The sequence below is a fragment of the Catharus ustulatus genome, chromosome 7 (genome assembly GCF_009819885.2).
Source record: "Catharus ustulatus isolate bCatUst1 chromosome 7, bCatUst1.pri.v2, whole genome shotgun sequence".
NCBI classification, from domain to species: Eukaryota; Metazoa; Chordata; class Aves; order Passeriformes; family Turdidae; genus Catharus; species Catharus ustulatus.
The window spans coordinates 15,799,102-15,815,469 of NC_046227.1; the positions used below are offsets into that span (position 1 = coordinate 15,799,102).

The window sequence follows — 16,368 nt, forward strand, 5'->3', positions numbered from 1 at the left end:
ATGGTTTTTCAACTTCTGTCAAGAGATTCCAGGAACTGGCTATTGACAACCCTTTTCCTAATGCCCTTCAATGGAGCAAAGCCTTCAGGAATTCAATGCCAATCTCACGCTTATTTTAAAAAACTGTATGAATTTAAATTTGGATCTTCTGGATATTGGAATGACAAAGATATTAACTTAGAAGTAGTAAGTAGTTGTATATTAAATGATGCAAAGAACTGCAGCTCTCCATGATCCAAAAAGGATTTCTATTTTACTCATTAATGTGACACAAAGTATACATTGTGCATTTTATATGATACATCATTTATGCTTTTATCCTCCTGGATTCTACAGGACTACTTCCTTCTTTCAGACTGTTTAGAGTAACAAAGCATCTCCCCAAATGACAAGATTTTCTCAAGTGGTTTTTCCAATTGCATTTTGAGGAGTGCTGTTCCACCACCTTTCTGAACAGAGAAACACACTGCACCTGAGAAATGCACTGACATTTCTCTTTGTGATTCTTTTAGGGAATCTTAGGGCATTTCTGTATGTCGTACCCAAGGAAACCAGGTGCAACTTGCTAAAGCCTGCACTGCTGTCTAGGTTGGCATTGTGTATCCCTGCTGACAAAATGTGCATCATACCTCAGATGTAAGATGCTTGTACCTCACTGCAGTGTGCCTATAAAATTACAGTGGCAGCACAATCCCATGGCATTGACAAAATCCATTTTCCTATTTTTGCCCTCCCACAAAAGGCTGAAACTAATCTATCTCGGGCCAACACATGAGGCTGCAGCCCAGTGCACACCGTGCTTGTTTAACTTGCCCTGCAGACAGAACGGAGACCACAGTTTTCTCCTAACATCCATCAATGCACACCAGGCCAGGGTTCTCAACCTGGTTTTATGCTGACAGCATGTCCAAAGCCTGTGCTTTTACAGAGCAGTCAAAACAGTGTGATCATCTTTGTCACATTTCATCTTTACACTAATTTCAGGTTCCAGAGTTCTTTTCAATTAAACTGTTACAGTAAATTTTTCACTGTATACTTCATGCAATAGAGACAACTACAGTTTTACTTTCTTCAGTCTTTACTGCTATTTGAGAAATTGTCAATATGCAGATTTCTGATGCAGTCAAATCCTATGCATAAAATCCTATGCAGCAAAATAAACTAAAGATGCCGCAAGACTTTGAAGGACCTAGCTTATAGCCCGGCTTACAGAAACACTAAGTTGCTTTAAGTGTTTACACACAGAACTGCTACACAGTAGCCATTTTGTAGTAAACGCTGGTGTGCGTGCCAAAGCCAAGCCTTACCACACTGAGAAGGTAAAAATTATTTGCATATAATTACTTCGCACCCAAGGTCCTCGCTTGAGAGCTGGGGGTACGCGCCGGGCTGGCCTCCAGCAGCTCATGGGATTTCTTTGTGCAAGTGGAGTGTTTGTGCCAGCTCTGCAAAACGGCAGATGCAGCTCGGGCTCGGGGCAGCCCTGGGGGGCGAGGGGACCCCGGGATCGCGGCCGCCACCGCGCTGTGACAGCGGCAGCGCTGCCCGCCCCGCCTGCGAAACCCCTGTGCGTCACAGCTGCGAGCGCGCTCGGAAACGCTCACAGAGCCGTGCCCCGCCGAGACACGCTGCCTTGTCATACCAAGCTACCTGCATGGAAACAGCTCGGCTTCGCTAGAGGTGCGAGCAGCTCGGGGGCGACCCCCCAGAGCGTGTCCTCCGACCTCCCTGCTTTCCGCCCCCTCGGCCCGCAGCCCGCTCGCCGCGGGCTCTGCAGCCGCGCTCCGCAAGTCGGGCGGGGCACGGTGCGGCGGCCGGGAGCGACCCTTCCCCGCCGCCGCGCACCGCGCAGGGCCGGGCTGGCTCCCGGCTCCCGGCCCCCTCCTGCGCCCCCCCAGCGCCGGGGCTGATGCCGGGGGCTGATGCCGGAGCTGCTGCCGGGGGCTCCTGGCGGGGCTGCGCCCCCCGCCCCGGCTGTCTGCGCGCCTGCGCGCCGCCCCCGCTGCCCTATTGCCGATGTGTGCTGGCGGCGGCGGGGTTTCTCAATGGAGAGCCCGTCCTCCTGCGGCAGCATCCCTGCGCGGCGGGGAGAGCCGGAGAGCTGTATGAAACCCCGCCGAGAGCGGGGGGTAAGCACGGCGCCCTGCCGCCACAGCACCCCGGGACCTGCGGCGGCGACGGAACTGCTGCTCAGCCTGCACCGGCGCCTGCACCGGCACGGGCACCGAGGCTGGGAGCCGAAATCCTTTGTCTGTGGCATCTGCTCGGAGCCCCTGAGGGTCACCCCTACTGCCGCGGGAGACGCGGACGTCCTCCGGGACGCACACGCAGCCCTTCCTCCCCCCCGACACCCGCGCAGCATTCTGCGCTATCGACACGTGTCCCAAAAGTGCTCCCTCTCCTTGCGAGCACTGCCCGCCCCCCGCGCCCTAAGGGGCTGCGGCCGGGACAGGGACTCCGGCAGGTCGGAATCTCGTTTAGTTGAAGATTTGCCCGTGTGTTTTCCCAGCCACCCGAACTCCCATTCATGAATTTCTGAAGCCGCCTTCATTCAGTCTTTGGTGAGCGCATGAAAAACATTTTCACGTGTTGAGATCCATGACTTGTTTTTTCAATCGCTTATGCGTAGGCATTGATTTAGCAATGAAAAGTGCTCCACGTGCGCATAAAAATAACCCTTGTCCGTCTGCCGGCGGTGGGTACGGTCGGTTTCCGTCTGGCAGCCGGTGATGCCCGAGCCGACACCCAGGAGCGCCTGGGCGCGCCCGCTCCCGCCGAGCTGCCCCGGGGAACAGCGGCTTGCGGCAGAGAGCCCTGGGCGGCTCTGGGCAGGCAGAACCGCTGTGCCCCTCACACCCTGCGGGAACCGGGCACAGCCGGGGCTCCGCATGGGTGAGGCTATCCGCAAATCAACTCAGTGATTCCAGAAACGGAATTCGCTAAGGATTCTTGGAAGGGTTCAGTTTTTCTGCTTGTCTCCCGAAGTACCGAAGCAGCTCAGATAACGGTATAAATGAGAGCTCTTTAACGGGAGCGCTCCCGTTACCTCCCGCCGCCTCTCCACGGACCGCGGGCGGCAGCCGCCGCGGGGTTCGTCCCCTCCCCGAACGAGCATCACAGACAAAAGGCCCCTCCCTTTCCCCACGATGTTGTTGAATGAAACTCCCTAGCACAGCTCCCCGCTGCCGGGGGTCCTCCCGCCGGGGGACGCGCCCCGCCCGCCCTGCCGAGGCGGCTGCTGCCAGGCAGTGCCCCCCCACCCGCAGCGGGGTTCGCCAGCGCTCCCGCCAGCCCTCCCTCCTCCCCGCTTGCCCCCCCGCTCGGCTCACGCGTCCTCCCCTCCCTCCTTCTCAGTGGTCTGCCGGCTGGCTTACGCAGGAGCCGCCGCCAGCACTGACAGCACTTGGCAGAAGGGGTTTGCCCGAGCGCTCCCGGAGCATCTCCAGAGGCGCGGCGGCACCGCCTGCCCGACGCACCAGGGGAACGGCCCACAACCGGGAACCGAGGCCAGAGCTGGAGAAAGGCTGAAAACCGGGAAGCACAAAAAATACCTAGAAAAATACGAATACTACTATTACTACTAATAATAAAGAGTGGTGGACAGGAAAAGGAGGTCGCGGGGGAAAGCAGAAGGCGAGAAGAAGGCGCGCCGCTGAGGAGGGGCCCGGGCAAGCGGCAGAAGCGGCCCCTCGCCGGGGCTGCCGGCATCCCCCGTGCCCGGGGCGGCCGTCGGGGCGGCAGCAGCAGCACGTGGCGGCGGCGGGGCATGGCCAGCGCGGGAGCTCCCGCGGCCTGAGCCGCCCCCGCCGCCGGCACCATGGCAGCCGCCGGCGATGCCGGCCTCGACGTGGCGGCGGTGGAAAGTTTCCTAGAGAGGCACCCGGAGCTGGTGGAGAAGTGGCTGCAGAGGAAGAACTCGCTCCCTAAAGCTCCTGCCGTCCCCGCCGCCCCCGCTGCCGGCCCGTCGGAGGAGCGGCGGAGCAGCGACGGCCCCGGCGGCAGCTGGGGGAGCGCGGGCGGTCCCGGCGGCCCCGGCCCCGGGGGGCTGCAGCGCCGAGCGTCCCAGAAGGAGCTGCGGAAGAGCTTCGCCCGCTCCAAGGCTATCCACGTCAACCTCACCTACGACGAGCATGTGCATGCCCGGGCACAGGAGCCGCTGAGCAGCGTGCGGCGGCGGGCGCTGCTGCGGAAGGCCAGCTCCTTGCCCCCCACCACCGCCCACATCCTCAGCGCCCTGCTGGAGTCCCGCGTCAGCCTGCCCCAGTACCCCCCCACCGCCCTGGACTACAAGCGCTACCTCAAGGAGCACAACGAGCGCCAGTTCTTCCTGGAACTGGTCAAGGACATCTCCAATGACCTGGACCTCACCAGCCTCAGCTACAAGATCCTCATCTTCGTCTGCCTTATGGTGGATGCGGACCGGGGATCCCTCTTCCTCGTGGAGGGGACCTCCGCCGGCAAGAAGACCCTGGTGTCCAAGTTCTTCGACGTGCACGCCGGCACCCCGCTGCTGCCCTGCGGCTCCACCGAGGACAGCAACGAGGTGCAGGTGCCCTGGGGCAAGGGCATCATCGGCTACGTGGCGGAGCACGGCGAGACGGTCAACATTCCCGACGCCTACCAGGTAGGAGCCGGGCAGCCTCCCCCGGCCCGCGGCGGCGGAGGCGAGGAGCGAGCATCCCCCGATGGCCGAGCCCTGCCTGCCCCAGGCATCCCTCCCGCCGCAGCCTCGCCCGGGGCGGCCCGGCCGGGAACGCCGCGGAGTGCGCGGGGCTGGTGCCGGGGGACGCGGGGCAAGCGGGAGGGGAAGCCCCGCCAGGGTGGCCGCTGGGACTGAAGGGGCTCTACAATCGGCACGGCAGGGATCTGGATTTCGCAGGAGCGACAGGAGCTTCACGTGTTTCTAAAGCATGCTTTGGAATAGACTGAAGAAAAGTTTAAAAAAAAAAATGCTCGCGACAGTCCCAGTGATGGTGTTCTTAAATTTCTGTCTTAGTGTTCCCTGGCTCTCCGCTGGTAAAAACATCTCATTGCTTTTAAAAGAGCATATATTTTCACCTTTGTATATGCCCACTTAGCCCACATGGTATGTGTTTTCAAACCTACTCCTAGTACTGATATAGTCAGTGTCCCGTTATTCTCCAACAAAGGTTTTCCCCACCTTTTACTTCTTTAGAGGCTTCAGTGTGAATTGTGAAAATGTAGTTCTGGCTTCAAGGCAGATATTGACCCCTGGCTTCAGCAGGGACACACGAGCCTTTGCTCGAATTGTGTCAATGTAGTGCAGAGCCTTCAGTTTTCTGGCTTGAAATTTGCCTCTCTTGCGGGAGAGGGGCTGTCTGTTTCTAGTGTTTATTTGTGTAAGACACTTCAGCAATTGGAGGTTCTTGAGAAAATGAAGAATCACAAAGTGATGCGTTTTCTCAGTTAGGATCTTGGAAAGCTTGAGAAAGGTGGGAGATGTTTGTCTTGAAGAATTTTAGTAGTAGTCATTGCCCAGTGTCTTATTTATCTCTACAATAATAACAAAAACAATAAACATTTAAAACTGATGATTCTTTACAGCAGACTACAAGGAAGAAACTTGAAAAATAAGATTTGGTTGTTTTTGGTTTTTAAATACAGAAGAAGAAGAACCAGGATATATGCATTTGGGGCTGAGTATTTATTTATTTATTTGTCAAGCAGTATTTGAAAAATACTGGCACCCCACAGATCCAGACTGATGGAGGTTCCCAACCCACAGATTTCAAAGGGAATGGTAAAAATGCTCAGACTAAAATGAGTATTGGATCACCTTTGGAAAAAATTCAACTGGCTTTCTTCCTTTATTTCTCCCCCTTTCTGCATTATACACTCTTTTTTTGCAATCTGATTTTGTTACTTTCACTTGTAGAACTGTGCAATTCCCAGTATATCTGCTGTTTTAGATGAAGCAGTATGTTCTCAATAGCCCCAGCTTGCTAAACAGATAAAGGATATCTGATTTTAGCTGGGAAGGAACTTGATCCCTCCTTCTAACTCTGGGTATCTCCAGCCACCCTTTTTTCGGAGGTGAGAATGCCACTGAAATGACATTGTTTTCTAGTCCTAGGGAGATTTATTGTTTTTATGTTCAATTTTTTCTTCAGTTTTTGTTCACTTTGTGTTCACTTCCCTATGAAAAAGTCCAGCTTCTTTGAACAGTTCCTTTTCTGTTTCATCCACAGAGAAAAATGAAAGGCAATCCATCCGGTTGCTATTCCTGGTGCTATTTATGTTATACTTTTGTCTGGCTCTCATTCAAAATCAATTTAAATATTGTTTTTAAATTATTTAAATAAATAATACAACTCATTGTATCTTTAAGCCCTAAGTACATTAGTTGCAGCAGATGGGCAAGTTCTAATCCAAGCCCATCCTGTAATTACATCAAATGCAACTTCCCTACTTTCAGTGGAGCTACTTCGATTGACTTTAGTGCAAATGAAACTTAAGACCTTCCAACTGTAATGAAAGTTTTGCTTGATAATAAAACAGGGCCCTGCTTTCAGTTATGTCTCTGAGTTTGTGCAATTTATCTTCTCTTACTTGGCAAGGATATGTATCCATTGTACATCATCAAAAGGAGACATTTCCAATCTAATGGCATAAAGAGCTTTATGAAGCCCAGGTACCTGTGCGTGAAGAGGTGACAGCTGTTCAATTTCAGATCATTGTAGTGCTCACAATGGAGCACTTTAAAAATTAATAAATATGATAATATTATTTTCTACCACTGATGATGAAAATGTTTAATCAACTGTCAGGTAAAAAACCAGCACCTCCAGGAAACTCTGTCAGGTGGAGCTGAGGAAAAAGGGGTGACAGCAGAGCACCATTTTTTTGTCCACTGAAGAGGGTTTCTACACTGATGCTAACTGTTCGGCAAAAAAAGACCTTATACAAGTCAGAGGAACTTCTAGATTAATTGAAACTTCTTTTGCTTATTTTTTAAATTAACAAACTTCTTTAAAATAGGTAAACATACTTCCATATAATCAAGTAGCTATTTTACTGTATTGGGAAATTTATTATTATTCAATCATCTCTATTTTCTCAGAGCCTGATCAAATACCATTTGGAATTCTACCAGCGAGTACAAATTTGGTTTCCTGCTTGTGCTGTCAGCTACGACTGACATTAACGGTACTTCAGTGCAATCAACATTACATTTAAATGCTGTCATGTCTTGTCATGTGTTCCATGCAGGCTGTCCCCTGTGCCCATCAGACTGATTGTTTCAGGAAGTATTTGTAAATGACTGGTTGTGTCATTATCAGAGACAGCATACTATTTCAATTACACACTTATTCTTCTAAAAAGAAAAAAAAATTATAAGATGAGGCTTTTCCACAATCCAGGTGATTGTTACTGTTGTTGAGTGGGACTTTCAAAATCTATTCATGTGAAAACTCGTTTTTAATTCAATAACCATAAAAATATACAAGGTTTGGAATTAATATCACATATTGAGGACTGTATAACAATCACTTCTTTTAATACTGAACAATGACCATATAAGATCTCACAGTAGTTTAATTTATGAAGTTCAGCTTTGACTGAACAAAGTTTTGGAGGCTCACAGCAATAGAGAATTTGACGAATAATTAATGGAAAAGTTTAGATGAATGTAATATAACTGATTCAAAAGTTGCACAATTTCATTCATGGCATTAAAAGTTTTATTTATTACATTGTAAAGTCATTTGATGAAAGTGAGTTTATAATTGTAACTGTAACCTGCATGATCTGAAATGCTAGTGTTAGCAGCACAGAGAATTTGAGAGAAGGAAAGCAATTAGAGACTTTCTTTCATTTTCATTTTGAAGCCAGTCTAAAACTGTTCCTCCTGAATTAATCCAGTTGAATTGTAAATCAAACTTTCAGTCACTTCAAGTTCTAAAATAAGGCCTTGGACACTCCCATATGTAAATTTTGGGAAGCGTTTCTGACTCCTTTTTCATATGGGAATAATGCACTATATTTTGAGCTCACATGTTGGAAGAAGAATCAGGTCCTACTAGCAAGGAAATTTGGTGCCTAAATGTCCATTGAGGCTCCTTTTGACAGAGAATAGATGTAGCTTCCATCATCATATATGAAGATTATTAAGCTTATTGTAAGCACACAGACAGAGACCTTTACTTGTAGTTGTCAGAAGCTGTTTCCAAATTTAAGGATTTTTCCTATTTAAAGCTGTGGATTCTTTCATGTCATTCATTCTTCTCACAGGACATCCATGGTATTTAACTGAAATTACTGATAATTTCAATTTTGTTCCATCTTTTAGAGCAGTACTTAAATAATAAACATTTTAAATTATAAGTCTTGTTTGGTTATTGTTACACCTTTAGCTGTGCAAAAATTAGGAAACAATTTAATAGTATCCCAAATCCTTCTAACTAATGGAAAAAAATATTACCCTCTAGAATAGTAAGCATATATCAGAAAGTGGTGAAAAATGTGTTCTGCCATTTTCCAGTGTCAGTTGAATAAAGTTTCTGCACATCTTATGTTAAATTTGGAATTTAAAAAGTAGCTTTAAAAGATAGAAGTCAAAAATGGCTTACCAGATGGATGTTTTAATAAAGCATGTAGCAAAGAGGAGAAATACTAAATGGAGTCACGCTAAGACATGGGTTTTGTAAGTTAGAGGAAGTGCTGTAAAATATGACCAATCATTTTCCCATACAGCTCAAGTCTTCAAAAAAAAAAAGAAAAAAAAGTAACAACATTACTGCAACTGAAATCAAGAAGAGTTAAAAACAAATTGAGCTCTCTTTGTATAGGACTCTCCTGCTACCTCTTTCAAGCTTAGGCCAAGTGTAACATAGTTAATGCACACATAACCCTTCACAGCAAATTTTAAACACTTTTGAATACCTTGGTACAGGCATGGATGTTGTCTTTTCCAAGCCCTTCAGGTGAGCTCTGAGCATTCAGTGTGTCCTGCTGTGCCAAGAGAGCATCCCAGAGTTACTGCTCAGAGGTGCAAACCTTTGAGCCTGGGGGGGCCCATGCGGGGCTGGCTGTGGGTGCAGAAGGCCGAGAAGAGGCATGAGCCACGTTTCCTTACACAGGGTAGCTGTTTGTCATCAGCAGGATTAACAGCAGGTCTCTCTCAGTTTTAAAGAGCACTTAAAGCACTAAAACCCTGGGGCCTGGGAGGCTCAGCTCTGCAAATGGGAAGCACTTCATTCTACTCAGCAGCACTGGACAGTGGCACCAACAGCTCTATGAATTTCAGTGTTGACTCTTAACAAGGACAGAGGTTGCTCTTAAGAGAACAAAGATCATAAGACTTGGCAAGCAGAATACACTGTGGTTTTTATAATTTCCATGTAATACAGAAAAAAAGATAAAAACAGATTTTCATTGCTGTACATTAAGTATTGCTAGGAAGTACCATGGGGAATGCAGGAAAAAACTGCAACAGTAGAAACTAAGATGCTCTGATGTGCTTTGCAGAAAAGGACACTCCAGCCCATCATGCAAAATTTAGGAAAACTTGAAATTCTAATTACAAGTCCCTAAATTGGTGAAGGGTAATTATCCCTGTGTCTGCAGCTCACTGGCTGTGAATATGCCCTTCATCCTTCATGTCACAGTGTTGCTGGCCTGGGAGAGAGGGATCTTTCTACAGGAGGCAGGTCCTGGGAAGGGAAGGCAGAGAGCCCTCGGCAGTAACTGAGGATGTCTCTTCTACTGTGACCTCCCTTACTCCATAAGTCTTCTCCATGAGCAGTTTCTGACTGATGCACACAACATCCCAAAACCTTCCCAGGTCACACCACCACAAGTGTCTGGAGATGCCTGCCGGGGTAGGAGCTCCTGGCTGACACCAGGGACATAGAGGGACACTTGCCCAAAGCGAAGGCTCAGTTGTTTTGTGTCCCTGTGCTGCTGCAGTGGATCCCCAGGGCTCTGCAGTGCAGTGTACACTGCTGGTGGCAGCCCTCAGGTGTGGTGAGGAGTCACACTTCCTCCACACTTGTGTGAGCAGGTGAGGCTGCCTCTCCCACCAGGGAGGCAGTGACCTATCCTCCAGGGTTGCTCAGTCATTACTCCATGGATCCTCACCACTGCTTGTTGTCCAAGTTGTGCGCACCATGGATCTGATGCCAAGGTATTTGGGATGAGCAGTGGGTGGGCCAGCAGTGGCTGTGCTCAGAGTGCCCAGGTGGGGTTTCTTTGCCACAAGATCCTTCACTAGTTCCCTGTTCTCCCTCCTGGACAGGTCCCTGAGCTGCTGGCCCTGCAGAGCTTTGGCAGAAAAAACATTTAGAAGAGCTGAGGTGGTTTTTCTTTTGGTAAGCTGATAGACATTAACTGGCTTATTACTTGGCCAATCCTTCTGTCTAAAGAGTACAGATGCTTTCAGAATTTTTTTTTTTTGTGCCTCAGACATTCTAGAATGTCTTTGTATAACGGATGTGAAACTGGTGACATTCTGTGGCCTATAGATCCTCATGAGAAAGCAGCAATATATATTTGATGAGAGCAGGTCAGCGACAAGGAGAAAAAAAATGCAGGATTTGGCCCTTCAGATTTTAGCTGAGGTCCTGTTACAAGCACAAGACTGAGTACAGCTGTAGTTTTGTGTGGTAAATTATTTTGGTGTTCTGCTTGATTGGCTTTCAATTTTTCAAAATAAATGGATATTTCATTTTGGTTATTTACAGTTATATGCTATTGCATAGATTTTCTATAGAATAACAAATTTAAGAAGTATACATGCATTGTTATGCAAGTTAATTTGTTTTAAAATAACCCTATTGGCAAACTATGAAAAATAAATGAAAGTAATGGCTCAGCAGTTAGTGTTAACAGGGCAACAGTAACTCTGCAGTCTGAGCTTCATGTCTCTAGAGTGCACACTTCAAAATGAGTGCTGCTTTGTCAATAACAAACACTACTACTTTGTCACAATAAGACTGCTGCTGTAACACTTTAAACTCTGCTGCCCACCTGAGTGATCTCCAGCAGGTGCTAGGTTTAAATCCATACACAGATTTCCCTTGAAACACCCAGGAGCCTTGTTGGTTTCCTTGCTCAGAGGAGTATTAGCTCTCTAAAGCCACCTGTGTGTTTATGTCTTGTATCAAGAATCATGAATATTTAGGAGATCAGCACTAAGTCCTGTCCCAAATAAACATTGGAACAAGATGGGAACCTGCGCATGGTTATAGTTGGTGCCCATTGGTGCATGTGTCAGGGCTGGTACAGGAGGGGAGAGAGAACCACTGTCCTGGAGTAATGAGTCATCATCTCTAAATATTGAAAATTAGAGGAAAAATATTTTTCTTTGCAAACAATTTATTTAAGAGTGATACAATCAGACTAGAAGCACACAGAATCTGCTGTATGTAAGGCCACAACTTGACTCACTGCCGTGCTGTTATTGGTGATCTCTCTGGAGTTAGTTTTGAATCAAAAAACAAAATCTTTATGTGATAGATCTAGGTATGTCCTACAGAGGAGTATTTTCTGACCCCTATTTTTGATCAATTCAGACTATGAAGCATGAGCTGTAATTATGCTCATTAGCTAGGCACTTGTGTTTGCAGACTTGCTAGTGCTTATAAAGTCTTTTCTTTCTGTTTAAGACTATTATATGATTTTTTCACATTAATTTTGTGCAAGTCATAATTAGACAAACATGCGTTGTTACTAATGTGCATTGTCAAACCAATAACTGAAACAGTGCTCAGAAAGAGTATAAGTCATATGAGACAGTCCCATCAATCAAACTAAACAAAGCCCCAAACTCCTGACATATGAAGGGGAAAAAAAACCATCAAAAAGTTTTAGTTTTGCATTGTTGCAAATCAACAACTTTTCCATTTTTTCAAAGTAGACTTCTTTATAAATTCAGACTATATATGGTCTTAGTTTTAAATCTGGAAGTTAAAATTTTTTGAGGATCAATGTTCTCTCCTTTTATGAGAATTGTTTTGGGAATAAAGAAATAAGAGTTGGATGAGCTGTTTCATGTGTCCTATCTGTTGTAGTAATTTTTCTTTTCTTATATGAAATATTGCTGTTACTGTATAAACAGTCACAATATAACTGGATCGTGCTTATTTATTCAGGAGAATTAGGTTTGCAATGCTGCTGACTGGTACTGCTGCCTTTGTCTCTGGGAACTTAGAGATTTTGGGGGAGATGGCAGGAATAGCTGCAGCAGTCCTTACATGGAAGTTTCTTCAGAGATTGCTTTATTGTGTTTTGTGTGTGAGTTTCTTGTCTACAAGGTTTCACCATATCTCCTTTAGTGGTTTATTGCTTGGGTTTTGTTTCCTGTTTATGCACAATGTAATTTGCACCATATGTGATTTTTAGAAAAGTGTATCTAGAACAGACTGCATGCCCTAATTTTTTTTTATTTGTGTTTAGCTTTTTTAATGTTTTGAATCTAGAGAACTTGCTCTCTTTTAGATTGCTCTTTTAGGTTTCTTGCTCTTTTTTCTTTCTATAAAAGCTTATTATACTTACAAGAAGTGTGATTAGGAAAGTGAATCGAGTTATGAAATCTTCCAACATAAATTTCTTTATTTTTGTAATGACTCTTGGAGGATGTCTTTCTATAAATTCACTCGAACTTGTATATCCCAAGCAGTTTGGTACTACAGTAATACTCAGCTATTAGCGGTGCTGTCATAATGCTTGTATTAGTTTTTTTGATGCAATTTAGCAACTTAATCAGTAATTTAAATACAGTATAATCCAGGAAATATTTATGCAAGTTTGTGTGCTTTTTTTTTCATAGACCCCTTTCTAAAGAAAAAAAAAAACAAAGCAACAATAAAAAATTGTGTTGTAAATTGTAAAATATAATATACCAGGCCTGTTAATTGAACATTTTTTGTAGTGTGCTGTATCATGAAAAGATTTGAAAGGTATTTTCAAATCATAAAATCAAAAATGGCTCTCTCTTTTAGCTGTAAGCTTTGGCTGAGGCATTTGGTGCATGTTTCATGAGATTAAACACTTTTCCTTAGAAACTGAAGAAAGAGGAAGTGGTTTTGTCATGAAGACCTAATTCCTGGAAATGTTATTAAGCAGGTTTCATCCTCCATTACAGTACTTGATTCTTAGCTAACTTGGATTAGGGTTATACCTTTTTTTTTTTGTTCTAAATCATGGTAACAATGGTCACATAAAATGTAAACATACTAGTTTTGATAAGGTTATAAAAGGACATGTTTTCAAGTTCAAAGAGTTAGCCTATGTTGAAGAAAACAGAAAACACAGTGAAACTTGTATGTTTGCTAAAAATGTATGAACTACCAACTTTAACTGAACATCAACACCAAAAGACAGATGGTGAAACTGCTCACTAGCCAAAACTTTCGTTGAAAGTTGAGATTCTGATAATGTATGATTCTAGAACCCTAATAGGAAAAAAACCCTTTTGTACCTTAATCTGGTCTTCTACAGAAGACCATGAAGACATTTGTCTGTTCTCATTCACTGGTAATCTTCAAATATGTCCAAAAACCTAGGACTACATTGTTCCTGTGCAGGTAACTGGATTACCAGCACTTGGATTGATGGATCATGCTTGCTCTCTTCTATGTCTTTACTTCATTCATCTTTCACAGGGCAACATTTACAGTCAGTAAATATCCTTTGGGTTATTTATTTGGGATAGGGCTTGTCCTAGAGTAACTTTTCCTTGATAGCAGATGTGAAATTCCAGTTAGAAGTACCTCAGCCTTCACATTTTAAATATCTTTGTGTAGGAAGTTCATTATATAGAACCAAAGCAGTATTTAGTAATGCTTTAAATAATCAGTGGAAGACTTTAATTCATGAGTGTTCTTTCATGAAAATACTGTAAGTACAATTAGAGTTGTGGTGAAGTCTCTCTCTCTCAAAAGCTTTTATCTAGTCTGTCCCTTTTGTAAAAAACTTAAAAGTAATTATTGCATTGCTGTCATAAACACTGAGACTCCTTACTACCCAGGAGCCTGGTGCAAATGAGGACCCTGTTGTGTTGCAGGCTGTTCCAACATGTGGGATAATACAGCTTATATCTCAAAATGTTTGCTGCCTGACCGAGCTGCTCTCTGATTTACCAGCCTTGTTATCAGCTGCTAAACAGGCCTCCTTGCTCAAGGTTGCTACCCTGTGAGGAGAGAGAGGTATAAATTTTGTCCATTCTTGGCCATCACAGTTTACACATGGGCATTAAAGTTTTTATTGGTATTGTTAAACTCAGTGAAACCTCTCTCTTAGATCCTGCCATCTATGTCCTATTATGGAAATAACTGATCAGAGTGTAGGGATAAGAGGTTTGGAACATAATGCAGGTCACTGTTCTCTGTGCATATTGCATGGTTCAATAATATCAATGTTGCCAGGAACAGCATTTTATTTTGTTCACTTACATAGCTCTCCTCATCACTTTCTCAAATGTCACCCAAATGAAATTCTGGCATGCTTTCCCACAAAAGATTAGGGTAGGTTCACTTCATATCTTGATGATTCTCAGCTTTTACTAAGTTACTGAGTTTTTTTCTCAATAATGTCTAATTTTTTCAATTAAATGCAGTAACTTTATGTTAGACTGCTGTACCTTTAGTTTTGCCTCCAAGATGTAATACCCTTCCGCAAAAGGTCATCCAGTTCTCTAGCGTCAGTGGATATAATCTGACATCCTGCTTCTTCTGAGTGTAGAGGTTCAGGGAGAGATAGCAACAGGAAACGTCCATGATCTGCCTGGAAAGAGAAGCAATGCAGCAGGAATGAGCTGGACATTAAAGGAAACATCAGTACTTTTCAGACTGCTAATCCCCCTCTGCTACTCCACAGCATCCATTAAGGAGCAGTGGCTCCATAGCTGATCATTACATCTGTTGCTAACACTGGCAGCTGTTTTGTGTACCTCACTGACAGGTCCTGTGTGCCATCACACCCTGCAGATCAAACAGTACTTTTCATGTTAATCTTGAGGCCTATTGAAAAGGCAATGACTACATATACCACAGGCATGGAGTGTATCCAGATGAGAAAATCTCAACTCACTTTTGGTGTGATCAACAACTGTTTTTTTTCAGTTAAACTTCCACTTGAAGGTTTACTTTTTTGTAAGACTCATTAGGTGTCAATCAACAACAGTAATGCTACTCAATGCATGCTGTTGCTTCAGTGTTCTCCCCACGTGCTCTGCTTTGCCTGGTACAAAATTAGTAGAGCAGAGACTGTCTCTTCAGTAGACAAATTTCTTTCACAAAATACCTTATCAATATTTCAGCAACAGCAACTAATTCCAAATACTAGTTCAGACATAGCCAGAAAGTACTGGAAGAAATATTTAATTTATTCATTAATGAAGACTACTGTGTGATAATTGCACTGCCTTTTCCTTTCTTCTGTTGTAGAAGAACCATATCTTTCTAGGCAGGATTCTCTGTGGTGCAGAACAGTTCAGCTTGTATTGGAGTTGATATAAAAGTGTTTAGAAGCAAATGGAAAGATCACAAGATCAGGCAGATCTGCATCCTTGATGCTGTTATTAAAAAACATCCATCATGGGAGTTCTGGTTCTCCCAAAGAAGTTGTTGGGTACATTTGGTATTAATTCCTTCTGGCTGAGATGTTGGAAAAGGTGCAATAAGTAATAAAGTAGCCAAATGTATATGTTAATCTTTATAATGGATAAAAACAGAGCATTTCTAAATCATGTCACAAAATGACTAGACTATTTCTATAGCATTTGGAATTTACAACAGGGAAACAGAAATAAAATTATCAAGAAAAATAATTGTCAGTTTTTAGTATCAGTAAAAAATTAATGAATTCTTCATCACAATCAAATTAAGGACTGTGTGGATTGTTTTCACGATTTGAGACAAATATGGGCATTATTTCACAGCCAATATTGTTTAAACTTTTGAAAACAAAAAGTTGTGCCTAATTTTGTACAGCAGCTTAGTTCCTTCATGTTAGGAGAGTCTGAACTGGCTTTAGCTATTGCCTGCAGCACAATGCTAACTTCACCCTGGAGGAACAGAGCTGCTGCCAGTGAAAAGCAGCAATTTCCTCTTTGGCTGATAGAAGAGCTGTTGAAGACTATGCTCCACCAAGAAGAACAAAAGTAATGTCAGCACTACCTCTTAAGTTTTCAGCCTCCTTTGAGTTCCTTTATGATCTGCAGTTTGGGCTTTACTGTTCCAGAGAATGGATTGCTGCATAGTGCCTTTTTTGAACAGGGACATTCCTGTACTTAGTTTTCCAGAAAGAGCTGAGGTTTTGACTGTATTTCTTTGAGAATGTGTTTGTACTGCATTGGAATACCAGCCAAACTTACCAGTCTTATTTGAACAGACAGAAACGTGGCCA

At 44.5% G+C, this 16,368-nt stretch overlaps 1 protein-coding gene across 2 annotated transcripts in view; it reads left to right on the top strand.

Annotated features, from left to right (window-relative positions):
• The first annotated feature begins 2,375 nt into the window (after positions 1–2,375).
• The window catches only part of PDE11A (phosphodiesterase 11A), a 114,262-nt gene continuing 100,269 nt past the window's right edge, over positions 2,376–16,368 (top strand). The window contains exon 1 of one of the 2 annotated variants that reach the window (XM_033064714.1): positions 2,376–2,561. Coding sequence is in view for 1 of the 2 variants with exons in the window: in XM_033064711.1 (XP_032920602.1) it covers positions 3,818–4,624 (807 nt within the window). In the remaining variant the exon portion in view is untranslated. Of the gene's footprint in view, positions 2,562–3,817; positions 4,625–16,368 lie in introns of those variants that run through there. The other variant, XM_033064711.1, reaches the window with a different exon arrangement.